The 26,126-nt window shown below is 38.7% G+C and overlaps 1 protein-coding gene across 4 annotated transcripts in view; it reads left to right on the top strand.

The window, feature by feature from the left end:
* TJP2 (tight junction protein 2) overlaps positions 1–25,169 on the top strand; it is a 67,558-nt gene extending 42,389 nt beyond the window's left edge. For all 4 annotated transcript variants that reach the window (XM_072858938.1, XM_072858941.1, XM_072858939.1 and 1 more), the window contains 22 exons: positions 1,381–1,434; positions 3,457–3,581; positions 5,940–6,042; positions 6,758–7,337; positions 8,870–8,973; positions 9,118–9,271; positions 10,332–10,440; positions 10,557–10,696; positions 11,207–11,273; positions 13,307–13,457; positions 14,218–14,326; positions 15,019–15,229; positions 16,515–16,702; positions 17,611–17,706; positions 17,814–17,893; positions 18,965–19,175; positions 19,591–19,691; positions 20,087–20,299; positions 20,654–20,743; positions 21,730–22,068; positions 22,494–22,579; positions 24,265–25,169. In XM_072858938.1, coding sequence (XP_072715039.1) covers positions 1,390–1,434; positions 3,457–3,581; positions 5,940–6,042; positions 6,758–7,337; positions 8,870–8,973; positions 9,118–9,271; positions 10,332–10,440; positions 10,557–10,696; positions 11,207–11,273; positions 13,307–13,457; positions 14,218–14,326; positions 15,019–15,229; positions 16,515–16,702; positions 17,611–17,706; positions 17,814–17,893; positions 18,965–19,175; positions 19,591–19,691; positions 20,087–20,299; positions 20,654–20,743; positions 21,730–22,068; positions 22,494–22,579; positions 24,265–24,433 — 3,471 coding nt within the window. In that variant the 5' untranslated portion in view covers positions 1,381–1,389 and the 3' untranslated portion in view covers positions 24,434–25,169. The remainder of the gene's footprint in view (positions 1–1,380; positions 1,435–3,456; positions 3,582–5,939; positions 6,043–6,757; positions 7,338–8,869; positions 8,974–9,117; positions 9,272–10,331; positions 10,441–10,556; positions 10,697–11,206; positions 11,274–13,306; positions 13,458–14,217; positions 14,327–15,018; positions 15,230–16,514; positions 16,703–17,610; positions 17,707–17,813; positions 17,894–18,964; positions 19,176–19,590; positions 19,692–20,086; positions 20,300–20,653; positions 20,744–21,729; positions 22,069–22,493; positions 22,580–24,264) is intronic.
* Positions 25,170–26,126: the final 957 nt, after the last annotated feature.

Here is a 26,126-nt window from a genome sequence, read left to right as displayed (position 1 = left end):
AGCATTGTTCATTTTCTGGGAGGACAGTGGAAATTTAACACTGTTCAGTGTTGTAAAATTCCTGGTAAGAATGCTGAATGTTTTGTGTATTCCCTCAGGAACTCTGAGCAGGACTTACATTTTAAGTTTGTTTTTCAGTACAGTAAATGTGCAATGCAAAAAGTAAACCTAGTTCCTTTCTGGGGAGCTCGGAATCCACTGGAAGAATACATCATGGGGTTCTTTGCATTCAAGAAAGAGCATCCATAGCTTGCTAAACAGTTGTGTGCTGCCAGAAGACTTTTACTCTGGAAGTACGGGGGATGCTTTAAAGTACAGGCATGTACTTTGTGTCACTTCTTGTGTCACTTCTCTGTCTATGTTTTGGACTTTAGTTGCCAGTAATCCCTTTAATGCCTTTAAAAAGACTGTTAACTCAAAACTGAGCTTCTGTCTGTCTGAACTTCAGTTTCTGAGCAAACTCTTAACTTCCCAAGAAAGAAGACCACCTTTAGCAGTAAAAGCAGATAAACCTATGGCTTGAGTATGTGCATGCACGTACTCATGTGATGCGTGGATTTTTCTTCTGCAATGGATGCTTTGCATTTTGAAGTGGTTGCAGTGCATCAAATATTGTGGCTCACTTTTCTCCTTATTTTACAGGGCAGGCTCTGAAGGGTCTGGCTGTGTACTATATGATGCATCACAGCTGGGTGATTATTCTGTATTATATTTTAAGCTGTGATGTTGGAAAGATTTCAGGTTATATGATGTAAGATAACTGATCAGTTCAGGATCAGTTTTAACTGGAAATGTGGAAAAAAAAAATATTTCTGAGAAGTGTCACAGAAATGGATATACCGGTGCTGCATAGTGATACACTGTGTTTTCCTGTAAAATTTAATTTCTTGAGGGGAACCTAAATGCTCAGTTATGTAATTCATAGTGGATGAAACATTTTGTTAAATCCACATGAGCAAGAAGCAAAAGATCTGAAGGCTAGTTCGTTTTGAAAACCTCAGTTTCAACTGCTAATCTTATTGCATACTGGATTGGAGATGTCTTCCTTAAGTATTTTGTGTGTTACTTGAACCAGGGCTGTATAATGCTAGCATGATCTGAATTAAATGCTTTTACTGAATGAAGCTTTTCCAGAAAATCAGAACGAGCTATTAAATCAGTAAAATATGAAGGGATTTTACCACCCCAGACCTATTAATATTTTTTGCCTTTTTAAGGAAAAATCATCATTAATTGAAACACATACATTTCATACTAACCCAATCAAATTATTAGAATATCCATATTATTTTTATACCTGTGTTTTAATGGAGTATTTCACATTTTAATTTAGATAGTTGAATGCTTTCTGTTTTACTAATTGGTTTCTGTGCGCAACAGGCCCCAGGCATGGAAGAGCTGATATGGGAACAGTACACTGTGACCTTACAAAAGGTGAGTGAGTGCCTGTTATATTTTTAGTTTTCAAATATTCAAGCACTGGTTTAGTCTAAATATGTTTTATGATAGATGTTATTAGTATATCTGAGTCTAGAATAGGATTAATTTGTGGTCCAAATCAGATATGTTTTCCATTTTAAAGCTTAATTGCTAGTTACTCATACAACAGTGTGACTCTTTAATGTTAAGAGTCAATTAAATTAACAATTTAAGTGTTCTATTTGCTATTGTTTGGTCTTTGTAATGACAGTATAATATACCACATGCCAGCCACATCGCTAAATTCATCATTGAATAACCTTAAAAACAAAGCAGATGGTTCTATCAAGCAGTTGTGGTTAATGTCCAGGCTTTATAATAATCACTGAACATGATTCCACTTATTTTTTTTTTTCTTTTTTAATACTTTAATATCTACCAGTGTAGAATCTAGTGGAAAACTACTGTCGTCAAAATTTCTAAAATACATGAACTATAGATGTCACATTTAACGGTTCTAAGAACAGAGGAAGTATCTCATTATGTAGAGTCCTTTTGAGTTAAAGAAAGTAGACCACTTTTTTGAGTTCTCTAATGGCTAGGCTGCCACACCATGGTACAGGATGTGCGCTTTGGTGGCAGTGGTGGTCTTCCCAGCTGTGCTGATGATCTGGGTTCAGTGAGCAGCCTGTCCTGCACTGCTTACGGTTTTTTACATGTTCTGCAATGAACTCAACTTGATGACTCAAGGTAAAATAGCAATCTTTCCTACACAGCCTGTTTTATGTGCTGAATTGTTGAGAAAGGGTTGTTTTTCACGTTACAGAGGTGGACAGGAGAAACATTGCAGAAGCAGACCTTAGTACCTGTAGCTTCCAACTTTTCAGATCTTGAATACTGTGTAAATGAGCATTACTTCTTTGCCTCAGAGACAGGCTTATACTACTGAAGTGGCAAAGGGCTATTGGACCTGCTGCATCAGCCACTACCAATGAATTTTACCGTTATTTTGAATTCTGTATTGTTTTGGCTTGAAGCATCAAACTGCTTCCTGTAAAACTAAGGTGCAGTAAGTGAAGTGCTGTTTAAAAAAAAAAAAAAATCACTTTTTTTCTCCTCAAAGAAATAACGACTTAATATTGACATTAATGGTACACGAGCTGGCATGTGATGAACTACACACGTTGAGTGTGAGTTGGGGGAAGACCACCACTTTAATTTGGTGTATTACTTTACCACTATGTTGAAACATTTTGTTTAAATGTAGCATAATTTTTATTTTATAGTGATAGGCGGTGTATGTTAAATGGCTGATAAAATTAAACCTGTGTGTTTAACAAAATGTATGGGTTTGTGCACACCTTTTTGTCTGCAGTTCAGTTATGCTAACAGTTCTCAGGTCTAGTGTTATAGACATGCTTCCTTAGCACCCTATTAAGTATTTCCCTGATTTTACAAATGCCATCTTAGGGCTTTTATGGATCTGATATTTCTATGACAACAGGTTTGACATAAATTACATATTTAAAGTAGTTGATTGGGAGAGAGGATAATTATAGAGAATTCACAAGTTCACTGCTTGCTTTTTGTAATCAGCCATGATCTTGTTTAGTTTGATTGAGGAGTAAGTAGTTATTACAAAGTAAATAGCAATCATAATGAAGATGAGATCCTGGAAAAGCTGTTCCAGTTTCCCAAGCATCACTAACAAAATAGATTTACCTAATAAATGGTTATTCATGGTGGAGCAAAATGTGAGCTCCGTTAGTGAGTCCTTTGCTTAATTACTAACCATCGCAAGGCTGTAGACTGAGGTTTGGAACTCAGGAACATGTCGTCCTGTTACATGGGTTGGTAAACCCGTTCCTTTTTAAATCTAGAGGTGCTATGTATTTCTGCAACTCTGCACACAACTATCGTATTTTAGCTAATATCTAGGTAGAGCACCACAGGAACATTCATGTTACTCTTCTTTCTCCCTATCAAAATTACTACGGATGGAATTGAGTTTTATTGTATTTGTTTTTTGTTGTAAAGGATTCAAAACGAGGATTTGGGATTGCAGTTTCTGGCGGCAGAGATAACCCTCATTTTGAAAATGGTGAAACATCGATAGTCATTTCAGATGTTCTCCCAGGTGGTCCAGCAGATGGATTACTTCAGTAAGTGATTTCTTATTTCTCTGTCTGGCATAATTTGAGGGACATGGCTGTAGAATAGGTAAAACCTTCAAACAGGCTTGGTTGAAATCCTGGTGATTTGATGCCCTCTTGAAAACCTAGATGTCAGTTTTAAATTAAAAAAACCCCAAACAACCAGAAAACCCCCACAAACAAACAACAAAACAAACAAACTCCACCTGGAGATTTTTTTATTCCCTATTTTGTAAGAAATTAAATTTCAGTGGTGTTGAAAAGCTTTTATAGTTAAGTATGTTTCTCTTAAGATTGCATTTCTTTTAAAGAAACAGCAGAAATACTTGGTATCTTAAAACATTCTCCCTGTTCTTCCTCTAGGAAACACATTTAGTGATCAATTGTTAGTTTTAATGTCTGGCTTATGTCAGTCCAAACAAGGATCTTCACTCCTAAGGTGTCAGGAGCAATAATGGGGGAAGGAAGAGAAGCAAAAGTGTTTGCTAAATATTTATTTTATATTTGAAAGAAAAAAATGGAAATAAAGTGTTTCTGTAGTCTTGCTAACATCATCCTTGGTGAGGCGACATCTATCATGGACAAGTAATTTTAAATCTGTAGGCTGAGGTAAACAGTTTCTAGCCCACTGCTGATCCATTTTTCATCCTTGACCTGGAATACCTGATGAGGACTAGACAATCTGGAAGAATGCCAAAGTTGTGCAGTAATAGTAATTCAAAAGAGTAGGTTCTGGCCATTTTGCCAAACATTAATTTTTGGTGAGGTAATGAAAAGGCTGTCATGGGAGTAGTTATTGAAGGACTGGATAAAAGGATTATTGTGAAGCACGTAACAAACCATTCTGAACATAAACATACAAAACCTTCATTTTATAGCAGTGATCCCTGCACAACACCAGTATCATCCATCCTGTTCCATAATCGCCTGTGATTTGGGAATAAAATCATGTCCACAAATTATGTAAGATCCTAGGTAAATTGATGATGACAAGGCAATACCAAGCAATTTGGGTACATTCAGGCAAAAAACATTCTGAAGAAAACTGAATGCAAAGCCGTTCCTCCAATGAACCGAGGAATATAGGCCTAACCTTCAGAGTGTGGGGGAATTACAATCCTGCAATCCTTTTTAGGGTGGAGTGAGCATAAATAGGTGGGAGCTGTTGATGTAGCGTTAACAACATTAAGTTTGATACAGTCTTTGGATGTATGGACTGTGAAGAGAGCTATTTTAACTCTCACATAAAGCCCGGATGAAACTGATAACTGGAATATAGCATGCGGTTCTGGCATACTCATTCCATAAAAGGAATTGGAAGGGTATGAAAAGAGGCACAAAATCATTCAGGAGTTAGAGAAAGTGACTTACAAAGAGAGGCTTAAAGTATGTAATCTACTTATTTAAAAAGAAGATTGTGATGTGACTTGATTACAGTGAAGAGAAAATAATGGGTACTAAAGATTTCTTTTATCTAGCAGAAAATGGCACGGTAACCAGTAATTGGTTGAGCTAATGCTCTGACTGTAAGGTTAGTAACTGAGTAGTCACCAGAATAAACTAATATGAGGAGTGGTAGATTTTTTTTTTTTTTTTAAAATCTCCTGCACTTCATGCGCTGAAATGCCCTTCTGGAAGATGATGTTTTTTAACTAATCATGTGTTACAAGGCTGTCTCCTGGGGGTGACTGCATTAAGTCTTAATGGTCTATTTGACATGCAGGAGGTCTGAATAGACAAGTTAGTAATCTCTTTTGGCCTGTGTTTTAGGACAGGGAGGACTTTTTGCGTATTATAGTTTGGTTGGTCCGTGTCCACCCCACCCCCCCCACTCCACCCCAATCATCTTACTTAAGAGTAGATGGGACCTAAATACAGTCTTTCAGAAAAGTGTACTAGAGTGATACTTGTCAAGATTTGTCTGAATACTGCTATGGCTGCAGCAATTTGAAGCTCTCTTGAAATTCTTATGTTGGTGTGAAAAGAATCTAGAACTAGGTGTGAAAGACTAGTTCTGAAAGAACTTAAAAAAAAAAAGTTTTTATGGTCATTACAAATATTCTTTAAAAACCAGAATCTTCTCTGACAGTATGGCAAGGTACTTAGCTGCATGTAGTACATGTACAAAGATACGCACCACTGCCCGAAGTCTAATTTTTAAACATACTGAAAGCTTCTTCTAATATTCAAGTATTGTAGCATTTGTATAACTAACACAGGTTTTTAAGCAAAACTCCCTGTTAAAGTAAATGAAATCCATAGTTTCCTCCTGGAAAAAAAGAAGAAATTTTGTTCTGGTGTTTTCATGAAGACTCCTCTTAAATCCTTTTTTTCTCTTTTTCCCGCCCCCCTCCCCCCCTCTTCCAGAGAAAATGACCGGGTGGTCATAGTTAATGGGACCCCAATGGAAAATGTTCCACATTCTTTTGCAGTCCAACAGCTTAGGAAAAGTGGAAAAGTGGCCACCATTGTAAGTAAATTACCAGTGTATTCACTCTAAAATGGTATGTATCTGTGTAACCAGTCAAGATCTTGGTTTTCTTCTAGGAAATGTACTATAAATTCATAAAGCAAAGCACACCTTTGCCCAATAGAATGTACAAAGTAAATAAAACAAAGCAAAGACATAGTTTCTACAGGTAAAACAAATGGAAATTAAACAACAGTGTCACGAAGTTATCCTGTTGAAAAACTGGAAATAAAATGTATGTCCTTGATCTTTAATTTTACTGAATAATGAGTGGTAGTTGGAAAAAAACAAAGTTATGTGAGGCAATCGATGTTCGGCATACACAGACCTTGTCCAAGGATTTGCTGTCCAGATAGGCTTCCATAGTTGAGAGAGGAATCTGCAACTCTCTCTTTTGGGGGCTTGTCACATTTTTCTTTTTCTAGATGACTTCTAAAAAAAAGTATTCATTACTCACACTCTTGCAGAGGTAAAAGAATGTGGTTGCTAATCTGATTTTTTTTTTTTTAAAAATTCTCCTACTGTTCTTTATCCTCCCAATTAGTAAGTATTTCTTCTGCACGTCTAAATAATCTAATTTACTGGTTGTTCTATAAATAGAACATTGTGTCTTGTGTGTGTGTGTCCCTTTGAAGTGTGAAGAATATTCATGTGTTGAATTTAACATTCTGACCACTGGAGGGGTTTTTTGTTTGTTTCGTATTGCACTGAACAGGTAGTGAAAAGACCAAGAAAAGTGCAGGCTGCTGCGCTGAAGAGAAGCCCCTCCCTTGACTATGAGGACAGAGCTTTAGATGTAATGGATGACCATGCCGAATTTGATGGGAGAAGTGCTCAAAGTGGATATAGCAACAGAAGCTGGCATAGTGGTAATGGAGGGCGCAGCCAAAGCTGGGGAAACAGCCTGGATCAGAGCTATAGAGATGAACAAGACAGAGGGCGTAACCGAAGCAGAGACCGTGATAGGGAATGCAGCTACAGCCGTGATCGAAGTCGTGGTAGAAGCGTTGACAGGAGCTTGGATCGAGACTATAGAAGAGATCGGAGCAGAGGAAGGAGCATCGACAGGGATGGTGGCTATGAACGGGAATACAGAGGAGACTACAGCCCACCCAGTTATAGTCATGGATCTCAAGCTGATCCTAGATATGGGAGGGAAATGAGGAGTCGAAGTCAGGACAGGCTTTGTTCCCGAAGTCCTTCGCCTGAAATACACCATCAACATGAGTACCTAGGACCGCAGGATCAGAATGGACCAATCAGTGTTCTCTTAACAAAAGGCAGACATAATGAAGGTAGGTATAGTAGGAGAGGAGAGGAACTGACTTTTAATACAGCATGTTATGTTGGTGGGGGAGGGAGAGGAGCTGAATATTCTCTGCTTTTACAGGTTAAATGTTGGGTTTTCTAACTGATTGCTTAAGTTGTTCTTTCATTCTTCCTGGCTGGTTTGGGTTGCTTTTTCCCCCAGCGCCTTGAACTTTACCTTTGAACAAAGAACTGTTCACCCACATCATTTCAGTCTTTTCAAGCCACTGTGTCCTTTGGTTTTCCATTTTCTCTGCCCTATTCTTCTGGTTCTGGTGGGAAACATGGATCTGATCATGATTCATATTACACTTGGCACATCTACAAAAGGGTCAGCTACACAGGGTGAAGCGTAGACTCTGCCTTTAATAGCACCCTTACTTCTTTCCTTCAGTATAGTTAAATTAGTTCCAAGGATTGTTTGGTTCTGAATACTTCAGAACGTAGTTAAAGAATACTGAAATAGCAACAGCTGAAACTGCCTTTCCTTGCGGAGTACTGGAGTGTGTAAATGAAAGCCAAAAGCCTGATCTTTCCTGTGCTGTGAAATAAAGACTCTTCTGCTAAAAAGCATATCTGAGATTAGGTTATGCATTCTTTTCTGTTTGGGTTTTTTCAGGGGAGTGTGGTGGTTTCTTTGTGGTGATTTTGTGGGTTGTTAGTTTTTTCTAATCAGTCCTGTTGTGATTTGTAAGAATTTTCTGCTCATGTAAGCTTTGTATGCAGGAGCTAACCTCTTTTTTCATTGACTCTGGCAAGGATCCTTTTCCCTTCTTCCTCTTCTTCCCCTGCATATAATGTTTCCACTTGTAAAGATAATGCAGATAGGTATACAAATAAGGAGAAATTTAAGGTGTCTGTTAAGTTTTGTATGTAGTTAGTAATTCCGTAATAATTCCTGCCATTCATATGGATACTTTGCAGACTCACTCAGATGTGATGATTTTTTAAAGCAGATAACTGTTTCTTTCCTTTTCCATTGTTCTAGGATGTGCGTGTTTTAAGAGTGTTGCCTTTCTTTTTACATAGCAAATATGCTGATCCAAGTAACATGGATCAAAGGGGAAAAAAGGCAGGGGGGGATCCTTTGCCTGAAACAGAGACACTGGGGTACAGATAGGACAGGGTCAGCATGCAGCAACTGGTAAAAAACCCAGCTCTTCTGTTAGCGCTTTTTGACCCTTTTCCCTCTCTATGCCATGCAAAATATGATACAGAGCGAGAATCTAGTCCAGCATGTTAATAAGCACCTCCAGAACAAAGGCGTTGTTTTGCTGTTGAACGTGCAGACTAATCATCCATCTGTGATTTGGTTTTGGACTGCTATTTGTTCTTAGTGTGGTGACAGCACAGATATAGGAGTTAGCTTAGGGTTAAGCGGCTTTACTAGGTCCATGTTTTTTTAATTTTTGTTTTCTCATGGTGTAATGGGGTGTGCTGCATGTACACTGTGTAGTTTTTAAAAAAATGCATCCTCGCTCATCTTCTAAACTACAGTCGATTATTCCCCTGATTCCAGAATATGGTCTCCGGCTTGGAAGTCAGATCTTCATAAAAGAAATGACCCGTACTGGCCTAGCAACCAAAGATGGCAACCTTCATGAAGGGGATATCATTCTCAAGGTCTGTTCTGGTTATAGTGCTGGCAGTTTAGCAGGCACTTGTTACAGTGGTTACTCTGGAGTAAGTTATGTTATAGTCAAGTTTAACTTGAGCACAATATGGACTTGTTTACTTGTAGTGTTATTGTTGCCTTTTTATGTCCAGATCAATGGTACAGTGACAGAGAACATGTCTTTAGCTGATGCCCGAAAATTGATTGAGAAGTCACGGGGGAAGCTCCAGCTGGTTGTCCTCAGGGACAGAAAGCAGACACTGCTCAACATTCCTTCATTGAACGACAGTGACTCAGAAATGGATGGTGAGGTTTAATGTGTATAAAAAGTTTCGGACTCTGTGCCGGAACAGAATGGAGCTTACAGTGTTTTGCTGTGGTAGAGTGGTACTAGGTTCTTTTAAAAACAAACAAACAAAAAAACCAAAACCAAACAAACATAAGTAATAGCCAGTTAAGCATCAAGCCCACATCCTTTAGGTGAAAGAATAATTTTGTAGTAATCATATAATTACATTTTGGGCAGGGGCAGAGATAGAAGAAGCAGTGTTGGTCTGGCAAAATCAATCTTACTTCTCAGAACAAGCAAGTTGGTTGCTTTAATAAAAGACTTCAGTTCTAAAAACAACTGGATTGGACTGGTCTCTCCTTCTGAGGGCATTAACATTAATCACAGCATTCAACGGGAGGGGAAAAAAAATGTCAGGACAAGAGGAAATTAAGTCCCCCTGGACAACGGGTTTCTATTCCAGCATCTATTCTGTACAAATGATCTCTCACAGCGTATGAGCTATTATCTCTCAACATAATCTTGTTTTGGGAAGAGCTCAGGATGTTTGAGGGAGCAGGGTGTTACATTATTTAGTGCAAGATATTTGCTTCTCTGATGTCAGAATACTGGGTGCAACTTTTTGTAGGTTTTACTGTGAAGACTGAGATACAGTTCAAGTCTGAGGGCTACTCTGTTTCTTTTGTCAGTGAAAAGCAATGATGTGAGGACTGTTGATGTGAAGGTGGTCTTCTGTTTGGGGAACCTCCATGAGACCTCAAATAAAGGGCTGCTAACACTAGTTAATGAGTCTATGGTACATTCAAAGTAGTTGTGTGATGTGAGTGTGTTTCCTAAAAGTTGTGTGAAACCTTCCTGAAATATTTTTAGGGGGAGGGGGGTGTCTGGGGGAGGGGTGGAAGCACTAAAAAGGCATACAGCACTTTTTGAATCCTAGTCAAATCCAACTTGGAACAGGAGTAGGCTTAAAGGTTCAGCATATCTTATATGTGAAAGCTTTGTAAATAAATGTGGTGATCAGATGTGCAGATAATTTAAACAAATCCTACATTTCTTGATTTGCTGCTCTCTTTACAGACATTTCTGAAATAGAGTCAAACAGATCATTGTCCCCTCAAGATGACAGATTACATCATTCTGATCTAGATTCACATTCATCCAATGAAAAGCTGAAAGAGAAACCGAAGTAAGAAATGGTCTTTTCTAGTCCATTTTTTTCTAATGCTTGTCAAAGAAATTCTTAAAATATGTGGCATTCTTATCTGATTTCACTACGCCTTTTTTCTTTTTTCTTTCCTTTAGTGCAAAAGATGATCCATCCAGTAGGATGTCCAGGATGGGAGCAATGCCTACACCATTCAAATCGACTGGTGACATTGCTACTCCTGCTGTTACAGTTGTAGACACAAACAAAGAACTGAAGTACCAAGATGACCCGGCAGGTCAGAGTTTGAAGTTTTTAGTTGCTTTTTTTTTCCTGGCCACAGAATGTCTACTCCCTCAAATTGTGTTGATATATCTAGTATACTCTTCATGTCAACCCTGTCCTGACACACAGAGAAGAGGTCTGTCTTTGCTTTGTGGTGCAGAGGGAAAGGAAAGACCTGAGATTATTTGAAGGGAGTTGCTTATTAGAATTACCACTTCAAAAAGCAAGTATTCTCCTAGAGCATCCACTGTAGCCTGTTGCCCTAAGCAGCCAAATGAAGCTAATCCTGAAGTCTGATCTGGCTTGCCTGAAAGAGTTGCGTATCCCTCCCTTGATCTTTTTATTCTTTTTCAAGAATTTAAAAAAATAATGGAAGTAAATAAATTCAGTCAGAGATGCTTGACATTTAAATCTGTATTAATCTTTGGCATGGAGGGGTTTGATTGCTATCTGATAGCTAAAAATTGCTACCATTTATAACTTATTTAATAGCTCAGTAACTTCTATTGGCTTTTACATATAGTGTCTCAACCAAAAGCAGTTACAAGAACGATTCTTAAACCCAGCCCTGAAGATGAAGCAATCTATGGGTAAGGCAGCACTTGCTGTGTTCTTTTGCACTCATTGTTCTTCCAGTGACCTGTACCTGGTTCTTGGTTGCATGGGTTTCGGGGTTTTTTGCCCATTTGGAATGATATTCCCTTTATAGCTTAATGCCAAGGAGAGATGACATGGCTTCTAACTGACCTTATTTGAGTTAAACTTAGTTTTAGAAGTATCTGCCTGGAAGGTATAGACTTGCCTTCTACCTGGAAGGTACAGAACACCCTGTGTTTCTGGGCTTGCATGGGAATGTACACAGTGGTATATTTTTATTCTGCTCTGGTTGGCACTTTGAAATAGTATTTGGAGTACTATGTCCATTTTGGGGCTCCCTAGGACAAGAAAGACATTGACACACTGGAGCGAGTCTAGGGAGTCGGTGGCTGCAGCATATGATGTGAGAAAAAACTGAGAAAACTGTCTTGTTAAGCCTTAAGAATAGAGGACTGAAGGGACATCTTACTGCTGTCTGCAATGACCTAATGGGTAGTGGGTGTAGAGGAAACAGAGCCATACTCTTCTTAGAGGGGTACAGTAGTAGGACGAAGAGCAAGGGACACAAGCTGGAATATAGGAAATTCTGACTTGATATCAAGACGACTTTTTATTATGAGTGTGGTTAACCACTGGAACAGCTTTCCCTTGTAGGCTGTGGTATCTCTACCACCAAAGATACTAAAAAACATAACTGATCAAGGCTCTGAACAACCTGCTTTGAGCAGAGGGCCATTCTAACCTGTGCAATTCTATGGAAATGTATTTTACACCTCTTCTGTTATTTTATATGTACACAAAAGACAACCCTCCCCTTCCCCGCAATATTAAGATACAAAGAGAATGTCCTCAATTTGATTTGTAAACAAGCTTGTTGCAAGACAAGGCCAAGCATACGTGTGTTTCTGTACAAGCTGGAAACTTCTATACAGAAATTTGTGTCTTTTCTTCAAATCCAAGCCTGTGCAGTCCATATTGCAGTTCTAGTCTCTGCTTAGAAATGAACAAAATACTGCTTCCAAAGTTTAGGGGGGGGGGAGGGGTTGATTTTTTTAAAGTGGTCAAATGGAACCTGGTCGATTCTTTAACAATTAAGATACTAAAAGCTGGAAACTGTATTAATAGGAAATCAACTTACATGTTTTCTTTTGAGAGTTTCCAAATACAGAAATTGAAGGGAGAGGAGCACTGAGATTTTAAGCAGAAGCCTGAAGATAAGGTTTTGAAGATATTCTGTAGCTTGGAGTATTTTCTCAGATGGATTCTCGTCTCAGATCTTTTCTGGGTTGGACCCTGCATATGTTGTCATTGATGTGCAAAGTAATCAAGTGATTATTTTGTTGAAGGGAAATTCATAATACAGGCTTAGGGTATTACTGAGAAAGGCTGACAGATAAGTACTGTCCTCTGTGTGGAAGGTCACTCGGGCATACAGCTTTTCTGACAGCAAAAAAGTTGAACCTAGTCCAGTAGCCTCTCCCACTGCAATATGAAAGGACTGATTGTTAACATACCAATAGAGTATACTTGGAAATATTTCTCATTACAAGAAAACTTGAAGCATTCTGTCTAACAAACATGTTAAACTGCAAAGAAAAGTGGTATAAATTTAATTCGTATGACAGTTCTCCAAGCATATAGAGGAAAAAACAATGAGTATGATTACTTATAACTCAGGCTGTTTTCACAAAAAACCCAGCTGCTCATCTGAGAGAGTATCCAATAAGTAGGGAACTATCTGGGGACTTCAGGAACAGGGAGTTGTTTTCCTGCTCTGTCAAGTCTGTGTGTGCCACTTGGTCACTCTTCCTAGTTCAGTTTCTACACTGAAAAATACAAATTCTCTGCTTCCTTCCCTCACAGAAGAGTTACCTGGGTAAATACAGCCTATATAGTGAAAGAAAGGGACTAAGAATATTAATATGATTTTGTTGAAAGTGTTGCAGTGTTTTTCTCTTGACAACCTGTTACTGTCATATGCCTAACATCTGGCCTTACTTCCTTTTTCTGCCTGTAAATCTTGTAGTCCTAATACAAAAATGGTGAGATTCAAGAAAGGGGACAGTGTGGGTCTACGACTGGCTGGTGGAAATGATGTAGGGATATTTATCGCTGGAATTCAAGAAGGCACCTCAGCTGATCAGGAGGGACTGCAGGAAGGAGATCAGATTCTTAAGGTATGAGTTACAAGTATGTGGCCCTGAAATGCAAATCACTTGTGTATTTTTTGGTTTGCTTTTTAGTGGAAATATGGAGGAAATTATGATCTGAGGAAGTCAAGTTATTGCTTTGGAAGTGTGTATGTGTGGTGGAGGGATCTTACTGAAATGAGTTTTTGAAGGAGACTTATATATCAAGCTTTAGTTTGTTTAAAGTTCTGTGGAAGGGGTAGGTGGGAGAAATATTAATCAAGAAAAATGCCCCAAGATGGGAGTATAAATGTTCTGTACAATGCTTCTTCCTAGTCTTGGAGGGGAAAAAATTGAGGCCAGCATATTTTTCTTCTTTTATCTTTCTCCGGTTTCCTTGGGTACCAGTGATTTATTTTTCCAGTTTGTGAATTATATCATCTATGCCATTTTGTTCTCTTACATTCTCCTTTTTTTCCTGAAAATTCTAATAGGAGGCTAATGTAATTTTCTCTTCTGCCTCTTTTCTTTTGTGATAGCCTTGATTTTCAAGGCCTTTTGGAGCCTGTTGAAGTAGAAGAAACACTCTAGCAGTGCACATCCAGGACCTTGTTATTTCAGAAAGATTACTGTTAATGGCTGGATTATTTGTGGCAACAGACATCCATATTGACTTAAAAAAAAAGTGTAATAAGGAAAGAGAATATTTAAGATATTTTAGATGAAACAAAAATCTTTGGTTATTCCTTTTATTGTTGATTTTTCAGGTGTTGATTTTTTTTTTTTTTTTTTTTTTTTTGGTACATAGGTAAACACTCAAGACTTCAGAGGCATTGTTCGGGAAGATGCTGTTTTGTATCTCTTAGAAATTCCCAAAGGTGAAACAGTGACAATTTTGGCTCAAAGCAAATATGAAGGTAGGTGCTTTGAACAAAATGTGTGTATATCCATGAAGCTTTTAAGCTCTGTTTTGTTAGTGAAACTACAAATAATCTCCCTTGTGCTTATTCTTGATAGCATTTTAGTTACCCTCCTTTTCAGCAGTTTAGACGATAGCTGTATTCCATACCATGAGGGCCATACAAATGTGCATGTATGATGCATTTTTCAGAGCACTTTTCCATCTCTTTCATTGTTAGCAAATAGCATCTCATCTTAATCCCGAAGAGTGGCAATGTACTGTTTGCTCCTTCTGCTTTTCCATCTGTATCAGCTGGTCCAGGATCTGCTGTTAGCATTCCATTTCTGCTGTGCCTTGGCAGTCATAAGGGGTTCAGTCAGATAGCAGCAAATGGACAGTTTTATTGATGAACGGTTAGGGAGCAAGCAAAGCCTATTGGAGACACAGCCTACTGTAATATTGAAGTACCATTGATGCCTTTTGCGTTCGGAAGGTGTAAGTACCTCCTTCCCTCAGAGCTGTAAGGGCTGTACATGTACAAGTATAGAACACTCTTGGAAATGTGTGTGTAGGGCAATGGATGCGAAGGCTGGTTTTTTGCATCTTTTTGAGTGGAGGGGAAGAATTTCAAAACTATTCTCTAGAATGACAGCTTAATCTTTCTTTCAAGTTTAAAAAAAATAAACTGAAGGGGAGTTCCTGTTTTAGTCTACAGAGACATCATGGCCTGTGGCAGAGGGGATTCATTCTTCATCAGGAGCCACTTTGAGTGTGAAAAAGAGTCACCACAGAGCTTAGCATTCACCAGAGGGGAGATCTTTAGAGTAGTCGATACACTGTATGATGGCAAACTGGGAAACTGGCTGGCTGTGAGAATTGGAAATGAACTGGAAAAGGGCCTCATTCCAAATAAGAGCAGGTAAGGTGGCACCTGTCTTCCTACCCGTTGTTAGAAGTAAGGTTGTTTTTTCCAAATGATTTTTGCTTCCTGTGTCATACCTTTCTTTCTTCCCGCCCCCCACCCCCAAGAATGAATAAATTTTTGTCTTTACTTTCACAACAATTGTGCCTGTAAAGCTGTAGATTTTTAGAACCATGGCATTATGTGAGGAGAGGATGGTGTTACCTACATACTAGATCAGGTATTTGCAACACAGACCTAGAGCTCCTGTCTCAGCAATCAACCAAGCTTTGACCACTAGCTGCTTCAGTTCCTCTTCTAGAAAATGGGTGGAAGGTCCTATTTTTGCTGCTTTTGCCTTTTTTCCCCCATTCCCCCATCCCCTCCAATGAAATCAAACCAACCAACCAAAAAAACAACAACAAAAAACCTCTACACCTTAGGAAGCTCATGACTGTGTGCAAGAATACTCTGATGATTAATTTTTTAAAAGAACTTTAATGCTTGAATTTCTTTTGTATATCCTTATGGAAAATGTTTCAAGAATTTATTCCAAGGCTAATATTTCTTGGTAGCTGTAGTCCTTATTTTTGTGTGAAATACTGAGTGAACCACAGCAATGGTTTTTGCTTAAATATGCTTTCCTAGTCAAAATTCACGTAAGGTAATAAGAAGTGTTCAAATGTGCACAATGAGTAAAAGTATTAAAATTCATCAGCAAAAAAATCAGGGTATTTTTAGACTGTAGCTTTTAAGTTCTTGAGCATGGTTGTGATTTTAAGATGGAGGAAAAAAGCTCACAACTGCATTGTACAGAAGTTCCTGAAATATGCTTCTTATGTGACTCCTCTGCCTCTTTCCTGGTTAGTACATCTGTCCTCTCCATTAGTTGATCTGACCAAACCAGGCTTTGTTTCTATGCTGTAGTAACTTAACTTATTAAGGCCTAATGGAGAAGAGAATAGTGACAGTAATTTCTTAGGCCTTCAGTTCTGAGTTGCACTTGCTCACCACCTCTTTGCAGTTGCATTCTTTTATTTATGCTTGTGTGAGTTACCAGTTTAAGACCTGAGGACTCATTCCTGCTCAGCAATCTTGTAGCTGTGGTGAGTCAGAGCATCATTCTGAAACTGTGTTTGCTCCAAGGCAAAAGAACCTGGACTTCTCTATTCTTTCCGCCAGTCATGGTTGTCTGTCTGGCAAATTACCTGTTGCAAATTCAAAATCTGTTGTACTTCAGTGAAAGCGCTTTTGCCCTCTTTGACTAGTTCTGTACAAATGAACTCTGTGCCTTTTCTGTCAGAGCTGAGCAGATGGCCAGTGTTCAAAATGCCCAAAAAGATGGCTCAAGCGATAGGGCAGACTTCTGGAGAACACGTGGCCAGCGATCTGGAGTGAAGAAGAATCTGAGGAAGAGTCGTGAAGATCTGACATCTATTGTATCTGTGAGCACAAAATTCCCAGCTTATGAGCGAGTTCAGTTGCGTGAGGGTAAGTGAGACTGCTGTGAGCCAGCTGCCCATTTATTGCTGGCTGGTTTAGTGTCCAAATGTTTGGTCAGCTTAGTACGTGATTTTGAACAATGTGGGTTCAATGTTAAATTTGAGCAAGAGGAAGGGATGACGTTTTTCTCAGAATGCAAATTTCTGGATGCTATTAACTATTCTAAGAAAAAAGCTTTTTATGTTTTTAAACTGCTGCTGTTCTCCTTTGCCTCCAAATTACATGTGCCAATTTCAAGGTTTAAAATGAAAAAAAGGAAGAAACAAGCAGGGTTTTCTTGTTTCCTTAGCTTCCCCTTGGCTAGCTCTGAAAGTACAATCCATATGCCTGAGATCAATCACAATCTTTAGCTTGCTCATAAATACCACTTTAACATTACCTTAAGAGCAAATAAAACCCAAGTATTTTCAAAAGGTTGTCCAAATGTAATCAAGGTTGGTGTGGTCCATCTCCGTGACTCTAAACTAACTATATTACGAGTGATGTTGAGCAAGTCAAGATAATTTTCTGGGTATTCACACATGACGGTATTGTGGAAGAAAACAAATAAACCCACTGCGTCAAGGTTCATGCTGTTTTGCTGGATGGAAAGATTACTGAAGATCTGCTGTATGTTTTCAGAATGTAGAGTCCTCTCAATACATTTTCATTAGAAGGAATAAGGAAGCTGTTCTGTTAGAACAATCTCTTTTGCTTTCTCACCTGATAAAAAATAGCTTTCTGTATGGGTGAGGCTGTTGCATGAACTTTTGAGAAATAATTTTTTTTAAATATGTTTTTTAATATATTCAACTTATTCATAACCTTGTATAGTATGTGTCTTATCTGTGCCACTTCACTCATACATAAAATCAGTCTTATCCTACTTATCTTTTCTCCAAATATTTTTCTTTCAGCTGGTTTTAAGAGACCTGTGGTGATATTTGGCCCTATTGCAGATGTCGCTATGGAGAAGTTGTCAAATGATTTGCCTCACCTGTACCAGACAGCAAGTAAGTTGTCCCCCTAGCTTCCTTATCATCCTTAACTGAGAAAAGGGATAACTTAATAATCACAGCTGCCCGGCCACTCTAGCTAAGCTAAAATGTTGTCTTTGCAGAGACAGAACCCAGAGACGCAGGTTCAGAGAAGTCAACTGGGGTAGTGCGCTTGAACACTGTGAGGCAAATCATTGAGCAGGTAGAGTATTTCACTGTGAAAATTTCTGACACTCAAAGGCATGTTGTTTCATTTGTTTGCTCCTAAAACTTGTAGAGTCCTCAGAGCTTCACTGCATCTATTTCTGCAATAAGCAGACTTGTCTTAATGATAGGGCTGTTTTGAAATTGTTCAACAAAAATTTTTATAATTTTGATAGCTGTCCTCCAAGTGGGAGGGTGAACCTGATATTAGAAATTAAATTCTCCTTCCTTAGTCCATTCTAAATTTGAACAGAGGGGCATCTGTGTTTTACTATATGCTTTCTGAATTTGCCATGGAGGCTTTATTGTCATGCAGTGCTCTACTTGCTCTCACTGTCATCAGAAACTTAACGTTCTAGATTGCTTCAGAGTTACTACTGTTGAACTGAACAGGAAGTGACTGTGATAGCTAAGTGGCATCTACTGAGACTGCATTGACTCTTTTTATAATACTGTTTAGAGATCCAGTAAATAGGTGGTAATCAAGAAGCCTAGAAGACTTAGGTGAAAAGAATGTACTCTGCAGCTTATTGCCCTGAGCCCAATTAAGATTGATGTCAGAAGGGCTAGAATGTCACACAGAAGTCTGTTCAGAGCTCAGGCCCCACTGAAGCACACGTTTGAAAATCCCATTCATCTTTGCACTGGAAGTAGCTAAGAAGGAATGTATTAAATGAAAAAAGTGAGATTTGCCTTAGCTAGTAAGCGTAGATAAAAGCTCACAGATAGCACCTGGAATAGTTGTGGTAGTGGAAGCTGTAGTAGAGAGAAAAGCTAGTTAACTTTCACTACCTATTAAAAAAAAAAAGTGGAATAAGTGCATTTTACTTAACATGAGAGTTAGTTAACATAAGAATGTGGACATTCAGGCAAAAGCTGTTCAGAAAAATGGAGCTCAAAGAAAAAGGCTGCCTGCTGTGGCTTCTGAATGGTATAACTGTGGGAAAAAATCCAACAAGTTGTGGTCTTATTTGGACAAAAATATCCTGGTTTTCCTAGGATGCCATATTCCAACCACCTCCTCTTGTTCCCCACAAGCAGCACACTGACTGGGCTTTCTTGTTAATAGGATAAACATGCTCTGTTGGATGTGACTCCTAAAGCAGTGGACCTGCTAAATTATACCCAGTGGTTTCCAATTGTGGTCTTCTTTAACCCAGACAGTAAGCAGGGTGTGAAAACCATGAGACAAAGGCTATGTTCCACATCTAACAAGAGCTCAAGAAAACTTTATGAGCAAGCAAACAAACTGAAGAAAACTTGTTCCCACCTCTTTACAGGTAAGGAAGAATGTGTGTCTAACCTGCTTATCGAGAGAGTAGTGGATGTGACTGTGAGTCTTGAGACATCCACTTATTACCCTGCATATTAACTCATGCAGGCTGGAACTAAAAGGGTGCAAAGGTATGGTCATGAGCAATCTCTCCCTTGACTTTTTTCAAAGTTCCTTGTTCTGCCAAATTCTAATACAAGAGAAATGGTGAATTGGTGTCCTGTCATTAAAAGATAAGTGATTTAATAAGCTTGGGGAATGGACAAACAATAAAATAAAAATACCATGCTTCTGTCAATGACCTAAATGAAATGGCTGTTTAACATTCTCACATAACTAAAACAAAGAGTGTTTAACAGCAAAGACTGGATAAAGTCTTTGCATTTGCTGTGTAGATACACTTTTTCCTTCAATTTTTACAGCCACCATCAATTTGAATTCAGCCAACGATAGCTGGTATGGTAGTCTGAAAGATACAATTCAGCAACAGCAAGGAGAAGCAGTATGGGTATCAGAAGGAAAGGTAAGCTGTCAGTCCATACCGTACTATGGACTATAGTAAAAGTATATACAGATGTATCAAGATATCTCTTGCCAGTAAAAATCGTTCAAAATTTTGTTTGCCAGTGCTGGATAGGTTAGACAAGTAGACAGTTGATGTCTGTCTTGGTAACAAAAAATTACTTCTTATTGTTCTTCCTGTTATACTTTGGCGCTTTCATCACTAATGCTGTGGCTAGGGGAGAATGGTAAGGAAGGATAAACTTTTACAGGACTTTCCTTTATGATTCTGCATTAGACTTTCAGTTCTGCGAAGTCATTCTTAAGGAGTTGTTTGGCATGATGTTGAGACCTAACTAAACTCTAATTCTTATATATTTAATCTTTGTTCCTTAATTCTTACTGACTTTTCTCTAGATGGACGGCATGGAAGATGATGCAGATGATCGTATGTCTTACCTTACTGCAATGGGTGCTGACTATTTGAGTTGTGATAGTCGGCTGATCAGTGACCTAGAGGATACAGATGGAGAAGGAGGTGCATACACTGACAATGAACTTGATGAGCCGTTGGACGAACCAAGGATTTCATCTGTTAGCCGGTCCTCTGAACCTGTGCATCATGAGGAGGTGAGATGATTGGATTTTCAACAAGACTGTACTTTGGACTTTCTGAAAGCCCTGTATGTATGGCTTAAAAATGAGTTTTTTAAACCAGCTTTATCTTACCTGTGATAGTGGTTTAGAGCTACATTGTGTAGAGCAAAAATAGTAATAGCTCTGCTTTTCTGCCTAACTCTGTAAGTTTCCTGATGACGTCTCATCACCTTGAACTTTACAATTACATCTGCAGTGATTGTGGTCAGGTTGCTGACAGTCATTTGACTCCTGGTTACTGTTCCCAAAATAGTAAACTTGAGAGAGAGAAAAAATGATTGAATTTCTGGATACTGCAGTGATTTTATCTCTTATTTTCTCTCATAGAGTTCAAGGGCTCAGTTGAGAAAAGCTGGTAGCAGGGAGATCCTTAGAGAACCAAGTCCACCTCCAGCATTCAAGCCTGAGCCACCTAAGGTAAACTTGTAGAAACAAATCTAAATACAAAGTTCATCTTTCTGGAGAACTCTCCAGGGTGGCACATTAGGAAGAGCAATAGGAAAGATTAGATACTAGAAAACATTGTAAGTGTGGAGAGAAGGAATGACTGAAGGTATTGCAGGATCAAGCAGAGAGAAAAGTTTAAGGATAACAGTTGTCTTCAAGTATGTGTGATCTCTACATGGAATAAGAAAGTAGACTCCTTTTTGTGTCTGCTAACAAATTGAAAGGCACTTTTTTAGCTCAGCAAGAACAAATGTGGGCTAATCATCAGGAAAAGCATATCTGATGGCCTTTATTGTGAAGCACAAAACCAGAATCTACTACCTCTGAAATCAGTCTCCATCACTAGAAACTGATGTTAACTGTTGATTCAAACCTTGCTCAGGAATGATGCAGGGAAAAAAAATTATGACGTTTGGACACCAAATTCTATTTTAGCAATTCCTGATTTTCCCTGAGCCCAAAGTCCTTTCTTTACGAGGATGGGTGCCCACACATACTGCATATATTCAAAATATATTCAAGTATGCCTTGACAATGGAGACTGGGCAGAGTAGGACATGTATAAGGAAAATAAAGATGGAAGATAAAACAGACTTGGGTCCTGTGCAATTCTAAACTCCTGGTAGTGATATTCTACATTAGGTAGTACTGACAAATCATTTGGGAGGTCAGTTTTCTCTGTGCTGTCCCCTAACACACATTGTAGTTCTGGTAATCCTTAACAAATGGGACAAACAAGTCTAAATGTGCTAGTCTTCTATAGGTTGATGTGTAATGTATGAGCGTATGGCCAGAATGTTGCAGCCATTCAAATACCTTTCAAGTGTTACTTCGGATGAAGACTGACACTGTTAAATACATAGGCAAAAAGATTAATTTCGGATTAATGCCTTCATTTGAAATGAAAATTATGAAGTTTCTGATGTAACCTTTGTTTGCGTATTTTGTACTTACAGGGAAAGTTACAAAACAAAGAGGATCTGTATGACTTCCCCAAGAGCTATGACTCCAAATCAAGTAACATTGCTGTCAGCAGTGAGACTTCAACTGTATCAGCTAAAGCAGCACCACCACCTGTTTCTGTGAAACCTGCCTTTGGGCGTCCCATCCTGAGAAACTCTCAGCCAGCAGTCCCACCTGCAGAGGAGGAGGAGGAGGCAAAGTTGGAAGAGGAAGGAAGTGAACAAGAAAATACTCCAAAATCTGTATTGAGGAAAGTAAAAATATTTGAGGAGATGGATCATAAGGCAAGGATGCAAAGAATGCAAGAGCTACAAGAGGCCCAGAATGCCAGGGTATGAAGAGATGCACTCTCCCCCTGCTGTGCTGTCCAGCATATAGAACAGTGTGCGTCCTGAAAATGAAAGTCATGCCCTTGTGTTGCTTCTGGAGGGAGAAGTTTGGAAAACCACATGTACAGACATAACCATTGTGTGAATTTGGATGTGAAAAGAGGACATATTTTAAGGCTTCCTCCTGTAACTATAGAAAGCTGACTTCTAGTAATCCTGTTGCTTTTGGCAATCCATTGTTTTCACGTGCACTTTCAATTACTACTCTAGCAAAAGATTATAGAATTGTAGGAATATGAATAAGATCAGTTATCAATTTGTGCTTTAATTGTTTGAGATGTAACCGTGACCTGCTAGATCTACAGTCTAGGATCCCTAATGGATAGACTTAAAAAGAACAGTTATTTTTCTCCTGTTTTCTTTTAAAGCTTGAAATAGCCCAGAAGCACCCAGATATTTATGCTGTCCCTGTCAAAACACAGAAGTCAGAACAGAACTGGCCCCAGCCTATGAGGTAAGGTGTATCCAGTTTAAAGCATTCTGTCTTGATTGTTTACTTCACCAGCAGGAGAAAAACTGATCTTGCCAGTTTTTATTCATACAAGTAATCCTGCCTTAGTATATTGCTTTGTTGTTTTCTTTCAAAGATTACTGTAAAGGTGGGGCAAAATTTCAGTGAACTCTTCTTGTTTTTCAGGATATTTTTTTCTTTTAGTTCATTCATAGTATTTGAGTTACCTAGGAAGAAACACTATATTCTTTTGCTGAAATATTTGCAGAGGCAATTTTTTGCCCCAATCAGTATTACTCAGAAGCTTTTCTGCATTCATGTCCTCTGATGTCCATTATTCTGGTGCTAGGTACTTGATGACTGTTAGTCTATCCTAACAAATAATTGCTGTTGTAATTACTTAATAACACTCAATTACTTAAATGCTTATTCAGTTACAGATGTATTATGTGGGTGGGGAAACTGAGGATGAAACTTGCTTGAGGTCACCCATCGAGTCTCATGAAAGTAGTAGTCTTTCATTAAAATTAAATGAGTTCTGGACTGGGTCCACATGTGACACGATGGTCACATTTTACCCTACACACTGCATATTTCCATGGCTTGAGCAGCCACCTATGCAAGAGCTAACACACTGTATGATGGATTTTGTTGTCTGCTCTGCAAGACTTTAAATTTTTCTTGCCTCTTAATAATAGCCAATAGAAATGGGACTTTTTTTTCTATTGAATCAAATCGTTTGATGTCATAGTATATAATCTAAAATGCAAAAATGGAAAACATGAAGTGATTATTTTCAAGTTTTCTTGGTGGGTTCAGAAAAGCATACTTTTTTAATATAGCCTTGGATGCTTTTTCAAAGTAGTGAAAAGTAGTATTTAACCACATATGCAGAGTGTTTGCTTACATACAGAAATCAGTGCTGTTGTCTTTTTACAGGAATGTTAATGATTGGCCTAAAAGGCGTGTTTAAGCACTGGGGCAATATGGAAGGAGGATAACGTCTTGTTTTTGCACAATGTGGGATTGCAAAAATCATGGCTTTTGAAACTGAGGAAATGCCCTTCCTTGGGAGATTTTATTTCTATATATCTGCTTAGTGTCACATTAAATGGGTAGCACAACAGTGTATAAAAAGCAAATGCGTGGGTTATTTCTGCCCACTTTTAAGGATGAGACCCCTAGTGAGAGCCTTGAGTGAGGAGAGAAGGCTATCAATTTAAGAAATGTCACATAAGAAGTCTTCAGACTTTGAGACAGGAAATGGGGGGTGCAAAAGAAGAAGCAGGCATAGAAAGAACCTGGTGCAAAAATAATGGAGGAAAATGTCAGTTGGGGTAGCAGCGATGGCTGAAAACGTCTCTGCTCAGGGAATAAAGTACTGTAAAGCTCTTGGTATGTGTGTGCATGTGGAGGGGTGTTTAATAATTTTAAATTTGGCATTCTTCAGGTAGGTTGAGTAGATCAAATCTGAACATGGGGATCAAGCTTGATGGAAATAAAATGCCTCTCCAGATAGGCTTACCATGGCCATGCAATTGTTTGTGGGCTAGAAGGGGTTTAACTTGCTCCATGTGCCTTTCTAGGTTGTACATGGCCATAAGCCAATACTAAGTATAATTATTTTTCAGCTTTTCAGAATGGAAGTAAACATTATCTCTCTCTCCTTCCCTGTCTTGCTGTGTTAGCTCCAGACCTCCAGAACCCCAGAAACCTCCTATTAGACCTTACCTAGAGAACAGTGGCAGCTACGGCAGTGATGCAGAGGAGGAGGAGGAGTACCGTCGGCAGCTATCAGACCACTCTAAGAAGGGGTATTATGGACAGCCATCCAGATACAGAGACACAGAATTGTAGGCTTGCTAGTATGTGCATGTGTAATGCTCTTTTGAGGTTTCTTCCTTCACAGCCAAAGTGGAGCAGTAGTTAGTCTTGAAAAGCTATGTTTTTATTGGGGGTGGTGTTAGAGGGTACGCTACTCAACTTAGACATATCTATACGCTGGAACTGGAAGAGTTCATTTTTGGGGATATTATTTTGTTAGCGTCTAAGAAAAGAAATCACTATTGCCTGAATGCTGTTGCCTGTTTTATAAGGACCAAATCCTGAAAGTTTGTGTTAATTCTTGGTATTTTCATATTTCAACATAAAAAACCCTTTTATCCTTTTATTAATGCTGCCTTTTTGGACTGTTCTGCTGTGTTATGAAAGTATGATCCCAGAGATACACTTATTAATGCAATAGAACTAAATTTGAAAGTGTATTTGAAGAACAGTAAGTGCCTTTAACAAGAAGCATCTTAAACTGTTTGTTTTGACATCTGATACGTGGTGCAAAGCCATAACACACTAAAAGGGGATTTGACTGTTTTACCTTTTTTTATCCATTTCATGGTAACAATTTCCCTTGCATGTTATTTTTCTAAGTTCATGGATGCATATGTAATATTTCATAAATACTGACTGTATATAATAAAGGTGCAATTAACTGGGTTGTTGGAAAAGACCAGGATGTGCTTAAAAAGAGAAAATGATGTAGAAATTCAGTCATGTATTAAAATTTGCACAGACTGCAAATAATAAAAGATATATTCTAGACAAACCTTGTGTATCTTATTTTTCTTTTGAGCAGTATTAGTCTTCTAGAGTCTCTGACTTTGAGTATACTTACAGCAGTACACTGCGCAGTTCAGGGTCTCATCTCCTGCTGTTCAAGTAACTGGGAAACGTCACTGTTGATGTTGCTTCCCAGTGTTCTGAATGTTGTTTTAAAATTTGTTGTGATTTAGAAGAAAACTAACGCAGAACTATGGACTTCCTGCAAGACACTTCTCTTTTAGAGTATTAACTTCTGCCTCCCCATTCCTGCTCTTTATCCTTAATTCTGCTGTATAGAATAAAAATTCTTGAAAGGGTCATAGAGAAATTTATTTTTGCTCATGCTATAGAAAAGATGGTTTTCTAATTCTCTCTTAAAAAGGTAGAGTTTTCTTGTTAAGCAAAGGAATAGATGCATTTCAGATGAGGAAACTTGTGCTGCTCACCATAGATTAGAATCATAGAATAGAATCATTTAGGTTGGAAAAGACCCTTAAGATCATCAAGTCCAACCTAGGACTGCCAAGTCCACCACTAAGCCATGCCCCTAAGCACCACATCTACAGGCCTTTTAAGCATCTCCAAGGACAGTCACTCAACCACTTCCCTGGGCAGCCTGTTCCAATGCTTGACAACCCTTTCCATGAAGAAATTTTTCCTAATATCCAATCTAAACCTCCCCTGGCACAACTTGAGGCCATTGCCTCTTGTCCTATCACTTGTTACCTGGGAAAAGAGACCGACACACCCCTCGCTATGACCTCCTTTCAGGTAGCTGTAGAGAGCGATAAGGTCTCCCCTCAGCCTCCTTTTCTCCAGGCTAAACAACCCCAGCTCCCTCAGCCAATCCTCATCAGACTTGTGCTCTAGACCCTTCACCAGCTTCGTTGCCTTTCTCTGGACACGCTCCAGCACCTCAATGTCTCTCTTGTAGTGAGGGGCCCAAAACTGA

The sequence above is a fragment of the Ciconia boyciana genome, chromosome 4 (genome assembly GCF_034638445.1).
Source record: "Ciconia boyciana chromosome 4, ASM3463844v1, whole genome shotgun sequence".
Lineage (NCBI taxonomy): Eukaryota > Metazoa > Chordata > Aves > Ciconiiformes > Ciconiidae > Ciconia > Ciconia boyciana.
This window is presented reverse-complemented; position numbering and strand designations above follow the sequence as displayed.